General features: G+C 43.5%; 1 protein-coding gene across 8 annotated transcripts in view; it reads left to right on the top strand.

Moving 5' to 3' along the window:
• Positions 1-23,251, top strand: part of KMT2C (lysine methyltransferase 2C) — a 190,868-nt gene that overhangs the window by 165,379 nt on the left and 2,238 nt on the right. For 7 of the 8 annotated variants that reach the window (XM_053942468.1, XM_053942498.1, XM_053942526.1 and 4 more), the window contains 20 exons: positions 525-603; positions 712-775; positions 2,818-3,050; positions 6,431-8,110; positions 9,344-9,556; positions 9,940-10,104; positions 11,360-11,501; positions 12,621-12,768; positions 13,557-13,735; positions 13,833-13,987; positions 14,176-14,428; positions 14,982-15,121; positions 16,078-16,182; positions 18,112-19,231; positions 20,172-20,308; positions 20,469-20,611; positions 20,876-21,044; positions 21,903-22,019; positions 22,642-22,715; positions 23,094-23,202. In XM_053942468.1, the coding sequence (XP_053798443.1) occupies positions 525-603; positions 712-775; positions 2,818-3,050; positions 6,431-8,110; positions 9,344-9,556; positions 9,940-10,104; positions 11,360-11,501; positions 12,621-12,768; positions 13,557-13,735; positions 13,833-13,987; positions 14,176-14,428; positions 14,982-15,121; positions 16,078-16,182; positions 18,112-19,231; positions 20,172-20,308; positions 20,469-20,611; positions 20,876-21,044; positions 21,903-22,019; positions 22,642-22,715; positions 23,094-23,202 (5,425 nt within the window). The remainder of the gene's footprint in view (positions 1-524; positions 604-711; positions 776-2,817; positions 3,051-6,430; positions 8,111-9,343; positions 9,557-9,939; positions 10,105-11,359; positions 11,502-12,620; positions 12,769-13,556; positions 13,736-13,832; positions 13,988-14,175; positions 14,429-14,981; positions 15,122-16,077; positions 16,183-18,111; positions 19,232-20,171; positions 20,309-20,468; positions 20,612-20,875; positions 21,045-21,902; positions 22,020-22,641; positions 22,716-23,093; positions 23,203-23,251) is intronic. The other variant, XM_053942475.1, reaches the window with a different exon arrangement.

The raw sequence follows: 23,251 nt of genomic DNA, 5'->3' as shown, positions 1-23,251 counted from the left end.
AATCCCTTCTGAGGACAAAAGGAGCCATGAGCTGTGCAGGCTGCACCATGACTGTCCTTAGGGTAGGTGGGGAGTCCATGGGCCAGGGAGGATCTGTGCCTGTTCTTCCGGTGTGGCCCTTCAAACTGGGTTTTCTCTGTCCAGTGCCCCATGATAATAAATGGCTTACCCAAGATATAAATTTACAGAATTCCAGTTGACTGTGATGGTGGCCATGAAACCTAAATACATTCAACTGTTTTTCATTAAATTATAAAATACAAATACAGATTTGTGTGTGTGCTTTCACTGTTGTAGCACAGTAGGTCATATTTACATCATCTCTCTGAAAAATGTAATATGCAATGGTTTTAACCAAGGGCAAAATGCTGTTTGTATTCTCCAGATGTTGAAAAGGTTTTGTACAGAAGTTCAAGTGCATGTTTGTATAATATTTGGGTGCTTCGTTTAAGTTGAATGTAATAAAGTTCTCTCTCTCTCCTAAAGTGCTGGTTTGCAAGGTTACAATTTCTGTTTCTCAACAGGTTTCCCTTTATGGGTCAGCCAGTGCCAGGGGCTCAGACCAGTGAAGGCCAAAATCATATGCAACAGGCAATTACACAGGTAAGACAACTTGAAACAAAAGTGTTCAATAATGATGACTAAGTTTGGGGTATTTTAATTGAATCATAATTTAATATCCTTGTCTGTCTGTTTTACTGAAATTTCTAGGATGGAAGTTTGACACCTCAGATTTCTAGACCTAATCCTCCCAATTTTGGTCCTGGTTTTGTCAGTAAGTAAAGATTTAGTAATTTATTGTATGGGTTGTTTTTGGTTTGTTTTTTTTTTTTTTTTCATTTTACAGTTCTGTTTTCTTTAAAGTGAACTATCCATAAATGGATACTGTCTCTCAAAAAGATCATCCTTTTAAAATTGAGTCATTTCATCATTACAGTGCCAGGTAGTGAAGGGATGTATATTAAATGCTGTTAACATTTTTTTCTAGAAGCTATTATCAACAAAACACCATAAGGAAAGAGGGAAACAGAAAATTAACATTATTTGGATTTGTATGAGAGCAGTAATCTTATTAACTGTCAGACTGCTGTATCAGAAACCTGGTCTTGGGTTGTGTTGCAGTATTCTGAGCTCAGAACAAGTGTGTCTGTTGATGGACTTTTTCATTTCAGAAGCAGAAAGTTTTGTGCAGCATCATTGTCATTTGAACAAATACCAGAAAAAGCTTTCCAGGCATTGGTTAGACAAGCCTGGCTGGTGAAACACAGTTGTTGAAAGCAGAAGTATACTGCACTAGCTTTTTGCATTCCATATTTCTGCCTGCCCTAGATCAATTGTGAATCCTAGTCTCTGATGAGAAAGGTTTATTAGCAGAAATTAAAACTGAGCATATGCTGGGAGAGGAAGACCATGTGTAAAAGAAAGTGTTTCCATCACTACAAATACTTCACTTGATCTTTGTGAATAAGAAACAGAAGTAAACTCCTTCACATTTTCCAGAAGCTGGAGTAGCAGTACTGAGTATGCAGTAAGGAGCTTTGGCAATATTATCTGTATTAATTATTTGTGGTGGGATTCCACATGGCACTCAGCATGGCCCTACTCTGGTTGGGTGGTGGTGGGTTCTGAGCACTTGAATAAATCTGGTTTTCAGTTCAGTAGTAGCTACTCTTACCTGGAACTCGTTAAAATTTCAGTACTTTCATGTTTCTCACCATACTGTCAGTTTTTACACTCAATTGTCCCCTCAGTTTTTGGGATCAGTTCTGCAGAATTTTTCCCTGAAAGCACCTTGAGGCTGTAGCTCACCCTGAGTAGGTTTAGTTGAGCTGTTCAGTCAAAGCTGTCACTGACACAGTGACTCGAGGAGTAGACGGTGGCAGGGTCTGGAGCACAAGGAGGACATGGTTATATTGAAATCGTGGAGCTGTGTGGTATCTCTGTTAAACAAAGATCTTCACAAGGAAGATCTGTGCTTATTCATGGTGTCCCAGCTCACTGAAAATGTGATCAGGAGACAAATGACATCATCAGTGTTCTCTCTTGCTTTCTGTGCTTAGTGCAGGTCAAGTGTTACCAGACATGGTTGTTTTGCCTCCAGAAAAACATCAAGAGCAATGGACTGCCTGTGGCAGACAAGCATTTCTCATTTCAGAGAAGAGCAATGCCTCAGTTACAGCCTAAATGAGACACATTTACTTTGAGGCCATGAAATGGCACTGGTGCTGAAGGCCCCATGCTGAGGGCTGACACTGACAAAGTGATTTTTACAAAGACAGTATATTTCTTTCACTTCATGAATATTTGATGGTGTTCATAATTATAATATTTTTCTTAGAAGTTGTAATAAAAATAATTTTTGCATGTACAACAGTTTTCTGCAAATGCCATGTTTCCTGTAAGTTTATGTCCTTGTTCCCTAATCTCTGTAATTGAGTACTTCCAGAGACCTTCCATGTCCCCTCTTCTGTGGCAGGACAGGGAATCACTGGGTTCTCTAGCAGTTCTCAAAGCCACATTTGCTCACTGGCAAGAGCATGTTTGCTGCCTCAACAGCTGACTGATACCTCCTGAAATGGACTGTGTTAAAACTGGTTTCCCTCACAAATGCAGTAATTTGGATATTTGTGTCATTTACTCAAGTCACTCCAAGAACATACTACTTCTTTCAAGTTCTCTGTCAAATCTGGCTGAATTTGACCACTAGTTTCTTAAAATAAGGGGGGAACCTGATGGTTAAACTTGAGCTTTAAAGAGTAGGATGAGTTGTCATCTCCGGGATGAGATCATATCACACTTCATTTCCCTTCTCTCTAGACGATTCACAAAGAAAGCAATACGAGGAATGGCTGCAGGATACACAACAACTTCTTCAAATGCAGCAGAAGTACCTGGAGGAGCAGATTGGAGCCCACAGAAAATCCAAGAAGGCCCTCTCAGCCAAACAGCGCACAGCCAAGAAAGCTGGCCGGGAGTTCCCAGAGGAGGATGCAGAGCAGCTGAAACACGTTACTGAGCAGCAAAGTATGGTCCAAAAACAGCTAGATCAGGTAATCATCTGGAATCCAGACTGTTCACCTTGGCACTGAGCTGTCACTGTAGTAAGTCTTTCCTTTAAATCTTCTGAAAGACACAGTGGAGCTCTACCTGAAGGAGCCACTCCCTGTTTTGTTTTGCATGTGTAACAGCATTGCTCTGGAGTGTAGGTAACACTGGAGCTGCAAAGGAATATTCTGTGGCAAACATTATGACAAAAAGCTGGGTTAGTACTTTGGGAAGAGGGGAATTCCATGGCAAAATGTCTTGCAGCAGAGTTACTGGCACCATGCAAAGCAAAAATGAAACATTCTGAGAAAAGTTTCAGCATGCAGGGCTTTGTTTCAGGCTTGAATGAATGTCTTAACCCAATCTTCTTTTTTTACAGTTTGAAAATCTATTTTTATTATATCTTTAGTATTAGACTAGTTTTATGGTCTGTCTCATTCCTAGATGCTGATTATCAGTATTGTGTCATTGAATGACACAGGTCAAAGGGATGTCTGGAGATCTTTTAGTCATGATCAAAGCAGAAGTAGCTTCATGATTAAATCAGGTTACTCAGCACTTTGTCAGTCAAGTTCTGGAAGTCTCCAGGGGAAGAGATTTCCCAGCCTTTCTGGGCCTCTGTTTATACATGTAACCACTTTCACCAGGCTTTGTTTTCCTTTCCTTAGATACAGTTGGAATTTCACATATTGTAACTGTGATAATAGTGAGGTGAAACCTCTGATAGTTTTGTTAATATGCTTTGCCCACCTGTACTTAGTGCTGTGTTCCTCAAGACTTTTATTATAAATTACCTGGCATGATTGTCAGGATCAACTAGTCCTGCTGAAAAAGAAAATGCTTTAGAATTATCCTTTACTAGTATGAAGGAAAAAACTTGGCAGCAGACAGCTTGGAATGAAGTCCTGAGCAGTATCTGACCCTCGAGTTCTCCTGTGTTGCTTCAAGACAAAGTATGTACTGGACGGAATATTAGTTGGCTCATCTTTACACTGTGTGGAAGGGGGATGGAATGGGTAAATTATTTCTACATGATTTTTTCCCTTTCTGTAATGAATTGTGGTGAAAAATCAAGACCCCACAATTCCTATAAAGATTTGTAGGGACAACATGTTTATTTCAGCACTGGACGCATGTAAGGGATTTTTCCCTTTCAAAGGACATGCGTGTCCCTGAAAACTCCCGATCCTTTTTTATTACTCTAGCTAATTTACATATTCCAAGAATTTCACAATAGGTTCATGCATATTCATTCTTCTGATTTCCTGTTACACTTACAGCTAGTTACACTTGTACTCAGTTTTTGTCAGAAAGTACAGAGAGAACTTCTGGGTCACTCTGCGCTGTCTGTTTCAAGGTCTGAAGAGACTTTCTTATCTCTTACCTCTTTAGCTTGGAAATTTGCATTCTTTCTCCTTAGCTGGGGCAGTTTTGCTAGTGCTGATGTTACCAGACTAAACAGCATATTTTACTTATGTTAGCAAGCTCAAAGCAGCACATTTCACCTAAATCCAAATGGATCTCTGCCTTGTTAAGTTTTTACTCTGTGTCAATAATGAATCACAAGTAGAACAAATGCAAAAAAAAATCCCTTTAACCAATCTTCATTATACATACAACAGCCTAATCTTATGGTGAAGTTAGACTGAAGTAACAGCTGCTAACCATGACATTGCTGGCAGATCCATTTACTGCCCCATAATTACAGTTGTCCTATTTGTAATTTTTAAATTTAAGTTTAATCCACTGCTGGCAGAAGCCATCCACTGCGCTTTAGCCACTGATTCAGACCAGTGGTTGATTCATCCACATCATAAGCAGCATTTTGTTCTGTACCTCTTAGGAGCTTAAATGAGGTTTAAAGTATAGTTTTAACCACCTTCTATTGGAAGCAAATTGCCACTCTTTCAACTCAGATCAAGTCATTTTTCTGCAATTAAGCTCCTGGTAGTTTTTGAAAAGTCTCTGTATATATGGAGAGAGAAAAGAGCTCCTGGATCCCTGTGAGTGGCTGGTCCTGGACGCAGGCACGGAGCAGGCGGAGCTCACTGTGCCCCAGGAGCTGATGTGAGTCAGAGTTATTGGCCAGGCATGGAGCCACACAGACACTGCCAGATGGCCCCTGTGGCACCGTGCCTGTGCTCACAGGCTCTGCCCTGCCCTCCCTGCACTGCTGAAATCTCCAGCTCAGCTCAGGGCCTCTGGGTGTGCTCGGCCCTGGGCCTGGGACACCGCAGCTCATTCCAGGGACAGTCATGGCTGATCCACCCCTGCAGGCCCTGGAGGATGTGGTGCTTTGGGTGCCTCATGATACAGCCCCACAGAGCCAGTCCAGGTTTAGTGCTGTAGGACCAGGAGAAGCCCTGGAGCACTGGGTCTGTGCAGTGCAGATGGATCCAGTCAGTGCCTCTGTGCAGTAGCACTGTTTATCCAGCAGTGTCATTGTCAAGTAGGAGCTCATAAATCAGCTTGGACCTGGGATTATTGTGTAAATAACCTTTTGGGTACATCTGTCCTTCAACCCTAAGTGTGTCCTGTGGCATCACTGTTACCCTGAGCTTTCTGTCTTAGTCCTTGCTTCACATAAAAGGAGAGGGCTATCACACAATTAGAAATACATTACAGAGTTTTTTTCTATCCCTACATAAGCTGTGGAAGTCAAATGAACAGAAGTGAGAGGGAGATTTTCCATAATGTATGTACCATCAACCAGTGGATTGCAAATCCTTCTATTTTTAGTTTAGTTGTGTGTCTGCAGTGTTTCTGAAAGGCTCTTGCTTGTCCAGTTGCCAATGTTGTGTTCTTCCCTCAACTTCTCCTGTTTGTGTAAGCTACAAGGCGTAATTTGTAGTGTCCATGTTGAGTTTATTTTGGTTTTAAAATATTAAATTTTCAAGCAGCATTCGCAGTTTTCATCTGACATGAGATGTCTGAGGATCTGCCTGTGAACAAATGGGAATATCCATCACTGTTTTCCTGCAAACTTTTCCTTTCCAATTGTATCTTTTCAAAATGTTGCTGATGTGTGAACATCATCTATTCTCACTGTTGCCCTTTTCCTGTCTGTTCCAAACTGTTTGTATTCAGTGCATGGATGACAAGATCTGTAGGACGAGGATCACTGCTGGTTTAGGTTTATATATTCTCTAGCACAGTGCAGTCTTGGTGTGTATTTAGAACTTCCAGATGCTGCTGTTTTGTCTGAGGTCTTGGGCTGGGGAGTATTTCTAACAAAATAATGGCTGTTCAGCATTAAAAACTGCAGAAATTCTGGTTTGGCCTGAGGTTCGTTGTCTTCTGGAATTACAGTGGTGAGTTACATGGTTTATGCTGCTTACACAGCCAGTTTGTGGCAGAGGTGAATAATGGGTGTTTCAATGTTTAGATCCGGAAGCAGCAGAAGGAGCACGCGGAGCTGATTGAGGAGTACCGGATCAAGCAGCAGCAGCAGCAGTGTGGGATGGCCCCACATTCCATCATGCCAGGGGTCCAGGCCCAGCCTCCCATGGTTCCAGGGGGAGCAGCTCCAGCAATGAATCAGCAGAGCTTCCCCATGGTGGCACAGCAGCTCCAGCATCAGCAGCACGCAGTGGTGATCCCTGGGCAATCCAACCCCACCAGGATGCCAAATTTATCCGGATGGCAACCTGCAAACCCTGCAAGTCACATTTCCATGAATCCAGCAAGGATGCAGCCTCCAATGACACCACTGCCAATTACTCCTGGTGCACCGGCTCCTGTGCCTGGCCCAAATGCAGCTGCACAGTCAGGGCCACCCCCAAGGGTGGAGTTTGAGGACAACAACCCTTTCAGTGAAAGTTTCCAGGAGCGGGAGCGGAAGGAGCGCTTACGGGAGCAGCAGGAGCGGCAGCGCATCCAGCTGATGCAGGAGGTGGATCGACAGAGAGCTCTGCAGCAGAGGATGGAGCTGGAGCAGCACAGTATGATGGGGCCTGAACTGAGCAACAAAACATCCTTATCTCAGATACCTTTCTTCAATTCTGAGCTGCCTTGTGATTTCATGCAAACCCCTCGGCCCCTGCAGCCGTCCCCACAGCAGCAGCAGCAGCTGGGGCAGATCCTGCAGCAGGGTGCTGTGACCTCCCCTCCCACCACCAACTTTATGCAAAGCACAGAGCGAAGGCCAGTGGGACCTGCAGCTTTTGGACCTGATGCATCTGCTGGTCCAGGTGGAGCCCCCAGTTTCCATAACGTAAAACAAACTCCTGGGAATCTCCCTGGGGCTGCCTTTACGCAGAACCAGGTCAGGCCTCCGTTCCCTTCTGCTGTCCCTTCATCTCCAGTGTTGGGGGGCAGTGCCCCATGTGGGTCGGACACTGGTGTGCCCCAGGCTGCAAACATCCCTGTATCAGGCCAGTCTCTCATCCAGCTGTATTCTGACATAATCCCAGAAGAGAAAGGCAAAAAGAAAAGGACACGGAAAAAGAAAAAGGATGACGATGCCGAGTCCATAAAAGCCCCGTCAACTCCACACTCAGATATCACTGCACCATCAACCCCAACCATTTCTGATGCTACCTCCACCCCCACAGTGAACACCCCCAACGAGCCACGGCACCAGGATGAACAGGAGTCTGTGGAGCTAACGGGCCCCTCAACATCCAACCCAGGAGAGAGCTCCCCAGAGCTGGAGGGGAAGCTCCCCAGCAGCAGCAGCGCGTCCCAGAAACAGCCCGGGGGGAATGCAGAGGCTGAAAAGGCTAAAATGGACACAGCCACCAGCCTCCAAGAAGTTAAACTGGAAAAGGCAGAAACTGATCAGTGCTCAGGTCAAGCTGAGCCTAAACCAGAAAATCCAAGCAGTATTAAGGTGGAGGAGGATAAGGTCACCTCACAGCCAAGCTCTTCAGCTCCGAGTCCAGCACAGCCACCCGGTGCTCTGGCAGCCAAAGGGGAGTCAGGGAATGAACTGCTGAAACACCTGCTGAAAAACAAGAAGTCCTCATCTCTTCTAAATCAGAAACCGGAGAACAGTGGCCGAGCAGAAGAAGAGGCTTCTGGGGATAAAAAGTTAGCAGAGAAGCAGAGTCCAGCTGAAGGAATGGTGAGCCTGGTACTGCTTTTGTTACACTCTGGTCAGCAGCAGTCCAGCCTAGTCTGTGCCTTACTGTGGGCATGTGTGGGGACATAACCTACCTGTACAGGGGTGGAGGAAAGAGCTTTAAGCTTCAGCCTCTTTCCTGCCTTTTCTCCACAAGTAAATCACCTGTGTTGAGCAAAGAATAAATTTTAATATGGCTTCATAGGTTAGCATATTCAGAAGTCACTAAAATGTAAAAAAAAGTATTTTTCTACAGAAAATTGTCTTCAGAAAATACCACTTCGTAATATTAAGGCAGGATTTTACAGTATGATTCCTAACTACTTGCTGATATGTGTCTGTACAGAACATGGTGTCTGTGTGCTCCTTTCTCCTGTGACTCCACCTGAGTCGTTTGTATGCTTTATTAATTTATAAAGTCTTTATAAACAGACCTAAAGAAAAGTGCTTTCTGTGGAGGTAGGATACCCTTTACACTTAGACTTGTTGGTCATTTTATTGTAATCTTAATCTCTACTTTAGGGTTTTGACTGCCTAAAGTCCAAATTCATTCTTAAAACAAAAATTTAATGTATTTTAAAGGAAAAAAATACTCATAAAGGTAATTGTGAGCTGTCAAAGATCCACAGTTCAGACATGTGATAGGAATATTAGAATACTGGTGGTAGGGGTCATGTAGAGCTGTTTAAAATACTAATTAATTTTTTTTTTAATGGGCTTTCTTTTGGCTTGCTCCTGTAGCATTAGATCCTGATCCTTTTTACCCAGCTGTACTTCCATGGGAAGAAAGGCTTTGCAGATTTGTACTGGAAGTATTTAAGCAAGTGGTACAATCCAGAAAGGTTTCACAACACTTTTTTTTTGCTAACCTCAAAATACTTTTGTATTATATTAACTTCCATGCCTTTCTTCTGCCACCAAGTCTGTCTTTCATTAGGCCCTTGTGAGCATCTCCAAGGTTTCATGCACATGTAACTTTATTTTAGGGGGTATTCAAAAGAGAATGTTACTGGCCTGTGAGTTTTTAATGATGTTTTCAGATATCAGTGGTGTTAATGGGAGGTCATAATTCTGTCTGTAGGGACAGATTAGCAGTTCCACCTGCCAGTAAAATACACTTTGTTATCAGTGAGATTTATTACTCTGTGCCTGTGCTTTCAGAGTCGTGCAGTAAATCGGAGTGAAGTGTGTATTAACATGTCAAAAATTCTGTTGCACTTCTTTTTTTCACACCAGCAAACTGCAGGAGCCCAGATGCAAGGTGCATTTGGGTGCAGTAACAGCCAGCTCCAGAGAGCAGATGTAGGACCTGAAACCAAGAAGCAGAGAAACAAGCGGGCTCAGAGGACAGGGGAGAAGGCAGCTCCTCGGTCCAAGAAAAGAAAAAAAGAGGAAGAAGAAAAGCAGGCTGTTTATCCTAATGCAGATACCTTCATCCAGCTGAAACAGGTGAGTGTGCAGGGGCTGGGAAAGGCAGTCCAGAGGCCATGTGGAACAGTGGATTTCTCCCAGTGGAAGTGAAATTGATGCTTAAGTTGAATTTTGAGCACAGGGTGGGGAAAATATGAACTTCCACAAGATCAGGGAATTTAAAGTTTGGTGTTTAATTTTGGAAGGTGGGCTGACATGGCAGGTAGTCCCAAAGCCACAGAGTTCCTGTCAGCTCTGGCAGCCTTTGGATGAGCTGGCAGGGAGCTGGAGCTGAACAATTTCCTGACAGTGGATAAATTCCAATTCTTCTTTTAAATTAGAAACACTCTACTGACTGGAGAATAGCAGCATTCTGTCTTAGACTTAATTTCTGACTTTTTTTTTTTTTTTTTTTAATACAGCAACTTTCTCTTCTACCTTTGGTGGAACCAATAATTGGAGTGAGCTTTGCACACTTTCTCCCTTATGGCAGTGGCCAACTAAATGGTGGAAATCGACTTGTGGGAGGTTTTGGTAGTGCTACTCTTGATGGGGCTTCAGATTACTACTCCCAGCTCATTTACAAGGTATGGTTTTAATCTGGATTTCTGTTGTGTGCTTTCTGTGGGAAGAGAAGTCCATTATATTAGTACAACCAGTCACAGTTCTTGCCTTTTATGCAACTAGAAGAAAAATAACCTTTTATTTGTAGACTAGATAGTGTGAAATAGTCACCATTGTTTTACTCTCTGAAAGTGGATATTGGTTCTGGAAACTGTGTTGCTGTAAACTAATTAAAAATTACAAATACTCTTCTAACAAATGGATGCTACATAATGAAAATTGTAATTACAGTTTTGTGGAGCAGAAAAGACTGAGTTCTCAGTATTTTGCAAAGTCACTGAAAGCATTAAACATTTCTTCATGTGAATTAAATAAGAGATAGAGTTTTTCTCATTTGCCCACCAAGCCCTAACTAAGACCCTGGAAACTATGAACAAAATAGACTGTTTGTTGATGAGTTAATAACCCACAGCATTTAAAACTTAGTCTCTGAGATCAGAGTGGCAATACTGGGTGGGCAGTGGGATACTGAATAGACAGAATCAAATTTGCTGCTTGGATACCCTAATATAAAAACCTATTAAAACCAGTGGTGTTTTTTCCAGTCTTACACAGTGTGTAAGCTGAGAATGGGACCTACAGAAATAGTTCTTGTGGTCAAAAGTAAGTAATGAAGATTAGCTTTGTGAGCATGACTGCAGGAACAACAGATACTGAAGTTCTCATTTAATTTTAATTTAAAATATGGGCAGTTGAATAAACTGGTGAGAAGTAGCCCATAGTATGGACTTGCAGAGTATCTGCTGCTCCATGGTAGCTGCTTCAGTGACACCTCATCCTGTGCTGAATGTGAGGCAGCTTCCCCTTGAGGGGCAATTGGGGAAGGTGACTTGTTCATGGTGCTGGAGAGTCACTGTGGAACAGCTCTCTCAGCGTGGAGTTGGGACCTTTGCTGAAACTGTTTGTTTGAAACTGTTCCTTAAAATGTTCTCCTTGCATTTTTGTAAATAGTTTAGCCACATCTTCTTTCGGTAGTGTGTTTGGCAGTGTTTACTCATGTGAACTATTGCTGTGATATCACTGATACAAGAAAGGCAATCAATGTGTCTTGTACAGTAGATACCTTTCTATCTCATGCTCAGGTCTCAGCTATGGCTGCATATCAGTTCTACATCTGGGTGTAAAACTGAGTGGGTTGCATTGTCTGGTATTGGAACAAGGGAAATTCTCTCCCTGTGTTCCATCCTGATTGATGGTTCTTTAATTCATGTCATGCAGCAGAACAATCTGAGCAATCCCCCGACCCCCCCGGCCTCTCTCCCTCCCACGCCGCCGCCCGTGGCCTGCCAGAAGTTGGTCAATGGCTTCGCCACCACAGAGGAACTCGCTGGCAAGGCTGGAGTGCTGGGAGGCCACGATGGTAAGGCTGGTGTGTGTTGGTTCTGTGAAGTCTGTCCTGCTTGTAGCAAATGGCAAAACAGATCTTAGAATCACAAAACATGCAGAGTTGGAAGGGACCCACAAGGATTATTGAGTCCAGCTCCCAGCCCTGCACAGGACTCCCCCAACAATCCCACCCTGTGCCTGAGAACGTTGGCCAAAGGCTCTTGGAGCTCTGTCAGGTTTTGTGCTGTGACCTCTGCCCTGCAGAGCCTGTTCAGTGCCCAGCCGCCCTCTGGGTGAAGAACCTTTTTCTGATATCCAACCTAAACCTCCCCCTGACACAACTTCAGACCGTTCCCTTGGCTCCCTTCACTGGTGACCAGAGAGAAGAGATCCACACCTGCCCTTCATCCTGAGGAAGCTGATGACTGCTGGGAGGTCTCCCCTCAGACTCCTCCATGTTACCTCCTAGGATGCTTTTCACTTGCAATGCTCCTTTATAAAAAGAAAATGCTCAGACTTTTCAAGGTTATAATCATTACTAGCCAGCAATATTTTACACCGGTATAGTGTCAGGTGTCAGTGCCTTTGCCTTGTTCCCATTCAAAAACATGTTGAGAGCTAGATACACTCTTAAGAAATGAGAAAGAAAAACTTGAGATTAGTTTTTTGGGTCCAGTACAAATGACTGGCAGGAGCTCCTTGGTTGAGTGAGCTCAAAGCAGCCTATCCAGAATGTGTGCAGTCAGTATGTATTTCCTGGTATTTACAATTTGGACAGTTAAAATTGCTTTCTATTCTTTATACTGGGTCTTTGTAAAGACTATTCAGTGATTAAAATCCTTTTTTTCACACTCCTTTTCCTTTGTTCTAGCAAAATTGTTGATTTTTTTCTCGTTTTTGGGGATTTTTAAGTAAACAAACATCCTCTCATAGTGGCAGAAGACACACTCAAAAGCCTTTCAGGCTCTGTTTGCTCAAAATTTGCAGGTTTTTGAAAAATGGAAGTTAATCTTGAATGGTCACAATTTTTTGAACTCCCAAATGTCTTGAGAGTGGTGTCACCATCAGGCCCCACCCACACCCAGCAGGCAGCATGTCTGTCACTGAAAGAGCTGTCCGGATGTCTCATTGTGCTGTGCCTTTCTGGTTTCAGTTACCAAAGCTCTGGGGCCAAAGCAGTTCCAGTTGCCTTTCAGACCACAAGATGATTTATTAGCCAGAGCAATGGCTCAGGGCCCCAAAACGGTGGATGTTCCTGCTTCACTTCCAACACCACCTCACAACAACCAGGAAGAGTTAAGGTAGGTTTTACTTGACATCTTCGAAAAGGTATTTGGAGCAGAATCTGTGATCTTTTATTGGATGAGACTGTGAAGGTGTAGAGAAACAAAATCCTTTTTGCACAGGCACAGAATGGAATGGAATCATTTTAGCTCTTTAACATTCCATGTGTAGAGAGCAGCATAGTGAAGTAGGTGATTCTAGCCATTCTAGATTCTGTTAAATTGTTAGGAATTCCTTACCTTGATCTCTTAAAAGTGGAAGAAAATGATACAAATAGGTGCTTTTCCTGGGGCAGTGTGGTGCTGCAGTGACAGGTGACTGCTGTAGCAGCCTCAAGACACTGCCAGATCCAGCCTGAAACTGCACAGCTCCACTCAGTTTCCAAGGTGAGAATCACTGGCTGTAGCATGAGTCTCCCTGCAGAGATCTTCCCTTTTGCCTCCCTTTCACTTGCCTGCCCAAGGTATGGGTGTCTGTGAAGCGCTGAAGCCTGTGTGTGGACAAAGGCCAGACAGTTTAAATATTAAAACAGTTCAAATATTAAATGCTCATTTTTTACCCTGGTGGATAGAGCCATGAACAGAGGGCTTGGCTTTGTTAGTCTCTTTGTTTTCTTCATGGATCTTTCCCAAGAAATGTGTGCAATGGAATATGAGATACCCAGAGGTGATGGCCAACCACCTACTTGTGTTCTGTGACCAGTAGCAACTAGCAAGTTCATTTTAGTTCCCTGTCATGATTTATAACTTTGGCTTACCAAAAGTCTAGTCCATTTCCAAAATAGCTTTTTTGGGTTTTGTTCCAGGGTTCAAGATCACTGTGAAGACAGGGACACTCCTGACAGCTTTGTTCCTTCTTCCTCTCCCGAAAGCGTGGTGGGAATGGAGATCAGTCGCTACCCAGACTTGTCAGTTGTAAAGGAGGAGAACCCAGAACCTGTCCCATCTCCCATCATTCCCATCCTGCCCAGCAGCACTGGGAAAGGTGAGGCTGCAGCAGAGTGAACACTACAGCTAGGATTGTTTTTCTGTCTCTTCCCGTAAGTGTAGGATTAATGTGCTGTACTCTGTTTTATTTTCAGGTTCAGAAGCCAAAAGGAATTACATAAAATCAGAACCCGGTTCAGGAGCGTTACCTGGTTCTGGCTTCTTCTCCTCGCAGCTTGGACCATCCCAGAACGGCCCTAAATCTGGCCTTATCTCTGTAGCAATTACTTTACATCCCACAGCTGCCGAGGTAAAAAGAATAAGCATGTATTGCATACATAGAGTACAAGGGCAGTTAATTTGGTTTATGAATAGTGACTCTGAGGGGGGTTACAGTGCAAGTAACGCTGCTGTTGCAATCTTCTAATAGTTTGTATCTGTGCTGTCTGAATGGCTTGTCAGATGTAAACAAAGGTTTGTTTTTATTTCTGTTTTTAGAATATCAGTAGCGTTGTAGCAGCATTCTCCAACCTGCTCCATGTCAGAATTCCCAACAGTTACGAGGTCAGTAATGCTCCAGATGTCCCATCCTCCATGGCAGCCACCAACACTCACAGAGGGAACCCATCTATGGAGTACAGGCAGCACTTGCTCCTGCAGGGTCCCCAGGCAGGATCCATGGGACCTGCCAGGATCGTGGGGCCCTACGGGCTGAAGCAGCCCAGTGTGCCATTCCCTGCCAGCAGCAATGGTGAGTGGGCTTTAACTTCCCAGTGTTCAGTACCAGGGTTTAACTGAGTCAGTATGGATGCATTTCAGCCTCATAAATCCATGCTCTAGAATTCAATAATGGATTCTTGTTTGAAATAAAACTTCTCACTTCTTACATGATCATGTGGATGCTCCTGGATTTTACGGTGGGTAGTTCTCATCCATCTCTGATTTCCATTGCCTGTTTACAGGACTGTCAGTGAGGCATTTCTCCCATAATTCCTAACATTATTAGGGATTTTTATGTCCAGTCTGGTTTTAAATACAGAATTCAGGAAGATTGTTCCCATACTGGAAAGCTTGACATGATTCTTTAAGTCTGTATTCCTCTGTTAGTTTATTTTGTGATTTTTTTTTTTTTTTTTTTTTTTTTTTTTTTTTTTTTTTTTTGCCTGGTTTGTACAGTTGTCTTAGGTCTGATTTATACAATTTATCTATCAGGTCAAGGTTTACTAGACCAGTGAAGAATACTGTCATCTCTCACAAATCTGGTTTGATCTGATCCAGCCTCTGACAGATAATCTGTTCCCTAGGTCTGGCTGGCTACAAGGATCACAGCCAGAGCATGGCAGAAGGCTCAGCACTGAGGCCTCGCTGGTGCTCCCACTGCAAGGTCGTGGTTCTGGGCAGTGGCGTGAGAAAATCCTTCAAAGACCTGCCCTTCCTCAAACAGGTCAGTGCTGAGGTGCCCAGGGCAGAGCCCTGTGCTCAGCTGGGCTCCTTAAAGCAAGAGATGGCACGAAGTCCTGCTTGTCCTGCCAGCCAAGAGCCTGTCAGCTTCCTGTGTTGTCCCCCTTCCTTGTGTGTCCTGATTCAGGGTGGGACATTCAGGCACATCTGCAGTACAGCTGAAAAATGGCAAAGTTGTTGTTACTGATACCAAATGAATCCCAGTACATTTCATAAAACAGGTCCCATCTATGGGAGTTATCAAAGCTCTGCTACCAAGCTCCCTCCCTGGCCTCTTCAGGGACCTGAATTCAAAAAATGCTCATTTGTGGGGCAGCCACGTTGCTGTGTCAGGAATTGCTGTAAGAGCAGGAGTACTTGCACTCCTTTTGGACAGGGATCAGATTTCAGTTGCAATCTCTTGTCCTTACACTGGGAACTGTCATTCCTTCAAAGAATGCCATTGCTCTTCAGTGACCAGGAGGTGACTACACCACAAAGACCTAGCCAGACCTTGCACAGAGTAAAGTGTTCATGCAGGCAGGAATGCACTGAATTCCTAGTAAGGTTTTGCAGATGGATCAGTAGATAAAACAGTGTGATCTGGCTTTGATTAGGCTGAAATGAGACATTCTTTTGCCATCTAAAGATAAAAGAAAATGGATTTTGCTTTGTAAGAGTGCCTATGGAGCAGATGGGTGCATGGTATAGAATGCTTTATTTTGATTGTTAAACTTCTGTGAAAGGCAGGAAATGCTGAAGAACAAGGGTGTAGGTGGTGGTAACGTTAGATCTGTCAAATAATCAAGTATTTATATCACAGCATCCCTCATTATTTCACAAATGTTCTACAAATAAAAAGAGTTTCCAGCCAGATTGGAAGACTTGTTTCATTACACTTACTATGTGAAGAATGGTATTAAAATGCACTTCTTACACTCTTCTGTGTTTGATTCCCAGGATTCCCAAGAAGGCTCAGATAAAATGAAGGACATTGTATTCTGTAGCAACAACTGCTTTGTTCTTTATTCAGCAGCTGTGCAAGCAAAAAACTCAGAGAACAAAGTAAGTATCAAACACTGGCAGACCCAAGTGAGCTGAAATTATTGCAGCTATTTGTTGGAGAACAGAGAGAGGCCGAGGGGGAAGTTTGCACTTCATTTGAGAGGTTTATAAATTAATTGCTGTATATTCAGATGTTGAGATTCTGAACCAGCAGCATGAATTAAAAATCATATTTGCAGAACTTTGTGTCTGACAGATGCATGGCAGAAAAGCCATCGCCTTTGACTGCCCTCCCGGGTTTTGAAGATGCAGTCTCAAAAAATGAGTAATTTAAGTTCTCTGGGCTTTGTAAACAACCACAGACACATTTTTAAGGGGTATATCCTACATTTGGATTTGGCTTGTACATTTAAAAATAAAATTACAGCTGTGAAAATAATAATTGAGCAGCAAGTTTGTAAAAAGAGTTTCATTTGTTCAGTGTACCTGGGAAAATAGAATCCTGTTCCCTGACTTTATTTGGGTGAAGCTGCCATTTTAAAGCATTGATTACCAAAACACCAGTAAGGAGCCTGTGAGCTGACAGTGACCAGGAAAAGGAGATTCTTATTAATGGAGAAGTACATCTGAAGAAGTTCGTTCAACTGAAGGTGGAATTAGGCCAGGGAATTTTCTCTGGTGGCCCCAAATATTCTGTGTAGTTCTCTACCTGCAGATGCTGCAAGGGGTGTCCAACACCTGAGAGAAACGGGGCATCTTTTCTTGCTGTCTCAAGGGTCATTCAGTGTCAGAGGAAGGAGAACTTAAATTTATTTAAGTTATTAATTTATTACTTAATTATTTAATCATTAAAAGTGAAATAGTCTTCACTGAAGGCTGAATGATCTTGAGTTTCTCACAGTTAAATTTTTTTGAGTACTTCTTTTAACTAACTTGTCTTCTGCTGTTTCTGGATCAAATGCACCATTTTTTTCCCCTAAACTATTGGACAGATCAGGCTGTGTCCTTCAAGATTTACCTAATTAATGTGTTCTCATAGTCCTGTATAGACTGTATAGTTTGAAGCCCTCCTTCAAGTACATCCTATTTACTTTCTCAGGAGGAATTGAATTTAAAAAATACAATCCCGGAGAAGATACCTCTGTGTACATCCATATCCTTTTAGTGTCCCATGTAGCTCATTTTCAGTTGTTGTATAAACAGGGTAACATTCCTCTACAAGTGCATCAGCATGTACCTAATTAAGTTAATTAAATGTCATGTTCAGCCTCTTGATCCTTTAATTTACTCTTTCAAGATTAATCACACAAACAACATTGAGCACTTCATAATATAAACTTCCTTTGTTGTTCTTGTTTTCTCTCTTAGGTTTTTTGTGGGTTTTTTTTCCCCACAAATCTCTGCAGGTATAATTTGTGTTTACTGTGACTGAATAGTTTAAGTCCTCAAGTTGTATCACATCCAAAGCCCTGAAGAAATTCTTCCTCACTTGATTCCAGGAAAAAAATGTGTGGCATTAGTTCTAAATTTTCCACTACCATATACCAGATTCTTAAACTTAGTTCTAAATTTTCCACTTCTACCATATACTAGATTCTTAAACTTTAAATTAGTTCTGTGACCCATATTGTAAGGTTACTTCATGTAACAAAACTTTCTAAGAATCTGAACTAAAGCTGGCAGTCAGCTCATCAAGGAAAATAGAGGAGTTTTGCATTCAGAACCTGGACAAAGGATTATTTGTGCTTTCTTTCATGTTTTAAAGGGGCACCATGTTCTAGGTAGGCTGGGAGAGTTTCCTGCTCCAAATCCTGGTCCAGGCTGTGGTAACATGAGTCAGGATAATTTCTATCTTTCTCTGTTGCTGCATCTTCATTTTAGGCATTTGGAGAAGCCTCTCCCATACTGAGCTGCCCATGTTTTTGGCTTACTTTTAATGATTAACAAGTTAGAGATCTTTTTCTTAAAGAGTTTTCTGTTGGTTATCAGGAATCGGTCCCAACCCTGCCACAGTCGCCGATGAAGGAGAGGCCACCCAAAGCATTCCATCAGTACAGCAACAACATCTCCACTTTGGACGTCCACTGTCTGCCTCAGCTGCAGGAAAAGGTTTCTCCTCCCTCATCACCCCCCATCATGTTCCCCCCTGCGTTCGAAGCAGCCAAGGTAGAGGCGAAACCGGATGAGCTGAAGGTAACGGTGAAACTCAAACCCAGGTTAAAAGCAATACACAGCAGTCTGGAGGACTGCCGGCCTCCCAGTAAGAAATGGAAAGGGATGAAATGGAAAAAGTGGAGCATTCAGATTGTGATTCCTAAAGGATCGTTCAAACCTCCTTGTGAAGAAGAAATAGATGAATTTCTTAAAAAACTGGGCACAACCCTTAAACCAGACCCTGTGCCTAGAGACTACAGGAAATGTTGCTTCTGTCATGAGGAGGGTGACGGATTAACTGATGGACCAGCAAGGCTTCTCAACCTGGATTTAGACCTTTGGGTCCATTTGAACTGTGCTCTTTGGTCTACAGAAGTCTACGAGACACAAGCTGGTGCCTTAATAAACGTGGAACTAGCACTGCGGAGAGGCCTGCAGATGAAATGCATGTTCTGTCACAAAATGGGTGCCACCAGCGGTTGCCACAGGTTAAGGTGCACCAATATTTATCACTTTACCTGTGCCATTAAAGCACAATGCATGTTTTTTAAAGACAAGACCATGCTTTGCCCCATGCACAAACCAAAGGGAACTCACGAGCAGGAGCTGAGTTACTTCGCGGTGTTCCGGAGGGTGTACGTGCAGCGCGACGAGGTGCGGCAGATCGCCAGCATCGTGCAGCGCGGGGAGCGCGACCACACCTTCCGTGTGGGGAGCCTCATCTTCCACACCGTGGGCCAGCTGCTGCCACAGCAGATGCAGGCCTTCCACTCCTCCAAAGCCCTCTTCCCCGTGGGGTACGAGGCCAGCCGGCTGTACTGGAGCATGAGGTACGCCAACAGGCGCTGCCGCTACCTCTGCTCCATCGAGGAGAAGGACGGGCTCCCGCTCTTCGTCATCAAGGTGGTGGAGCAGGGCCACGAGGATCTGGTTCTGACTGACACAACACCTAAAGGTAAATTTTGTGAATTAAGATGATGAATTTGTGGCTTTGCTGTTCATTGTGGTACTGCTGATTCCTGTGGTACAGTACCTGTTTGGAGCAACTGTTCTAACATAACATTCATAGTGAGCTTCCAGGGCCCATTTGTCATACCCTGCTGTGAAGACTGTGATCACCTCTGAAGATATTGTATAAGCTGCAGATCAGAAGAATTGTTCCAAGTCCACAGAGGAGACCCAAGATTGAATGTTGAAAATGAACTAAAGCAGTAGGAAAGTCAGCACAGGTTTCATTTCATGAAAAGTGACTTCATTTAAACACAGAGCCACTGCTCAGTTATCTTCAAATCAGCTGGGCTCAAGTTAGGGAGCTCTAAAAACAGCGGAGTGACCATGTTGTCATCAGGGTGGGTAATGTCTGTGTCAGGGTGAAGAATGTCAGGGTGTCCATAAACACTTAGGCAGGTCTTGGAAATGGGCTCATGGATGTGCTGGAGGCCTGTAACCCTCCGGGTCTCAAGGTCTTGGTGCTGTGGGTGCTGATACCCTCACAGAATGAGCACTGACTACAATCAATCAGTGGAAATAGAATATATTGTGTATTTTTAGAAAATCGTACTTTTGCAGCATTTCTCAGCAGAAACCTGCCCGTGTTCTTGTCAGAGGACCAAAAGTTTCCATGCTGAGAACACTGGAAGCTTCATTTCTGAGAACTGAGGGTGCAGAATCAATGGTGGTTTTGTTTGGGATTTGTTAAATCCCAAAAATTAGCAACTCAACAGTCATTCTCCATTTCACTTTTTAGATCCTGGCCTGTTTGTATAGGCAATCAAAGACAAAAGCTTTCTCAGTGCTGGGTTCTGGTTCCCATATCCTCAGGCATTTGTTTTAGAACCAAGTGCAATAGTTTTTATTTTTTTGATCACTGTAATTCTCTCCCAATGGTTGTGTAGGTGTGTGGGATAAAATCCTGGAGCCCGTTGCTTCTGTTAGAAAAGAATCTGAAATGCTCCAGCTGTTCCCCGGCTATCTGAAGGGTGAAGACCTCTTTGGTTTGACAGTCTCTGCAGTGGCCAGGATTGCAGAATCGGTGAGTTCACCGCCCCAGTTCTTGCTGGATCATCCCACTTGCTGGTTAGACACATGAGAAGTGGAACAGGAAGAAGTGTGGAAAAGTAAACATTTTGTTACACATGTAATTAAACACATAATTATTATTCGTTTTTCTTTCTATCTTTTTTTGTTTGCAGCTGCCAGGGGTTGAGGCCTGTGAGAACTACACTTTCCGCTACGGCCGAAACCCCTTAATGGAACTTCCTCTTGCCATCAACCCCACGGGCTGTGCCCGTGCCGAGCCTAAAATGAGTACCCATGTCAAGAGGTTTGTGTTAAGGTATTTTGTTTTAATTTCACATAGTACAGCCCAGGGTTTATAGGCTGCTTTAGGGTTATTTGTGCTTTCGTCTGCTGCTTACAAACCCTGTCGTCCTTGGCTGTGAATGTGCATGCCCCAGTAAGAGGAACTGCTTTGTGTCTCCGCTAGCTGGCTTTAAGTGTCTGTATGTCTGAGAGGATTTTTATTGGGTTTCATGGCTGTTTTCAGAGAAATCTTCAGTTTTTCTTGTATTCTTTCCTGTTACATGCCCAATTCCTACAGGCCTCACACCTTGAATAGCACCAGCACATCCAAGTCCTTTCAGAGCACAGTCACGGGGGAGCTGAACGCGCCTTACAGCAAACAGTTCGTCCATTCCAAGTCCTCTCAGTACCGCAAGATGAAAACCGAGTGGAAATCCAACGTGTACCTGGCTCGCTCTCGCATTCAGGTCAGTTCCAACTTCAGCAAATGGCTGTTACAAAAATGACATATGCTTTTATTAATATCTGTTTTACAGCTAAATTTTGTATATGTCATATCTTATATATAAATATTTATCCGAGTCCAGATGAAAACTTGAAACTAAACGTATTGCAAAATTCCTTCCAGTTTTGTTCCAAAATTGGCAATTTGTACGTGGCACATCAGTTGCACAGATTTACCTTAAGTAAGATTTGTTTCTAATTACTGTGAATATCTTAAAAATTCCTTTGTTATTGTCATCTAGAAAAAGGATTTTTTTAAAGTTCTGAGGTGGTTTGTTGTTCGGTTTTTTTAGCCTATTTCTCAAAACCACAGTAAAACTTAATAAAAATAGAAATACACAGTGGAAGCATGAGATGCTCAGGCCATGCTGATGAAGTGGTACAAGACCAGCAGGAAGAGCTCAGTACTTGTTTGCCTTCATAGGAATATAAAATGCATTGCTTTATGTGATGCTGCTGGTTTGCCCTGCAGTCTGTTTTGGAAAAGCTTTGTCACTAATCTGGCCGTGTGTGGGCACAGTTTTTGTTTATTTCAGGCTGGACTTCACCGTGCCTGGGTTCCTCACAGGACCCACTTTTATTTCTCAGTGAATTTATAACCTTTACAGAGTCAGTGTCAGAGGGGTAAGAGCAGCTTTCTCACCGAGACAGCAGCTGAGCTTTCTGGGATCTGTGTGAGGCTGGATTCTGCACTGGGCTGTTACTGCATCAGTTATCAATCAGTGCTGCGTCTCCCTCTCCCCTCTCCACTGCTGGTTTGGGGCATGGTGAGGAAGACGGTGTGAGTGTGAAGTTAGTAACTCTCAGTGTACTTTCTGTAGGGCCTGGGCTTATATGCTGCTCGAGACATTGAAAAGCACACAATGGTCATTGAATACATCGGGACGATTATCCGGAATGAGGTAGCAAACAGGAAGGAGAAGCTCTATGAGTCTCAGGTAAGACTGTTCATTCATTCTCTCTTTCCCCTTCCCCATTCAGACATTCATAGAACAAAACAAATGCTGTTCTGCCTGATGAATTCAGGTTCCCTGATTTGTTTTCTGCTGTGGCATAAATGCAAATAGGTTTAAAATAAAACCAGAGGAGTCTACAAATGGTTACTATCAGAGTATTTCAATGTTTAATAAATCTCACAGCATCCTGGCCAGGTAGGGAGGACACATCCTCTGTTCCAGAGGACACAGTTCTGGCAGACATGTCAGGACCTCAGTTTTTAATGAAAACTTCTTAAATTTAAAGCCACTTCCTTTGTGTAACTTGATGGCATTGTAACAGTTAGTGCCTGTCTGGGAAGCAGTCAGATATCCCAGATGAAAGGCAGTAGGAAGCTCTTAGGGAAAACTGAATTGTCCAGAGGTTTGTGTTTATGACCCATCATCTCTCACAAACCCATGGGGACACAGGCAGTATGTGACAGTGCTTTCCCTCGTGAGCCAGTGGGCAGTGCCTGATCTCTGGAGTGCAGGAGGGCACTTTGGAGCTGGCCCATGTTGTTGGTTCATCACTGGCAATGCAGTAAAACCTTACCAGAGTCCTTGTGCCACTTGTGTCTTTCAGAACCGTGGCGTGTACATGTTCCGCATTGACAACGACCACGTCATCGACGCCACCCTAACGGGAGGCCCTGCAAGGTGGGTGGCCCTGGAGGGATCCCTGACCTCCTCCTGGGGCATCATCCCCCATGTTGGCCTGGGGCTGTTGGAGGCTCTGAGTTTGTGGGGTTTATTCTCTCAGTTGGTACATTCAGTCTTCAAACTGTCCCACTGTCTCTTCCATCAGCTTTGCTCATCTTCAGTTACATTTCATGGCAGCTGTGAAGAAAGGAATTTTTTTTTGATCCTTGATTTTTTTGACATTTTCTAGGTAAAGAAACAAGTACAGAGTAATGTAATTGTATGTGGAAAGGCGGTGAACCCATGGAGCTAAGGCCATCCTGAGGTTTGGTTCAGATTAGCCTCAAGGGATGGCTTTTCCTAAGAGGTTTCATCTGTCCCACTCCTCTTTTGTAGGTACATCAACCATTCGTGTGCGCCCAACTGCGTGGCTGAGGTGGTCACTTTTGAGAGAGGACACAAAATTATCATCAGCTCCAGCAGAAGAATCCAGAAGGGGGAGGAGGTAGGGCAGGTTCTTTACACCCCTCTTGCCACGTGCATCCATTGTGTGA

The sequence above is a fragment of the Vidua chalybeata genome, chromosome 1, assembly GCF_026979565.1.
Source record: "Vidua chalybeata isolate OUT-0048 chromosome 1, bVidCha1 merged haplotype, whole genome shotgun sequence".
In the NCBI taxonomy this organism is placed as follows: domain Eukaryota; kingdom Metazoa; phylum Chordata; class Aves; order Passeriformes; family Viduidae; genus Vidua; species Vidua chalybeata.
The sequence above is the reverse complement of the archived record's forward strand: the minus strand, read 5'-3'. Positions and strand labels throughout refer to the sequence as shown.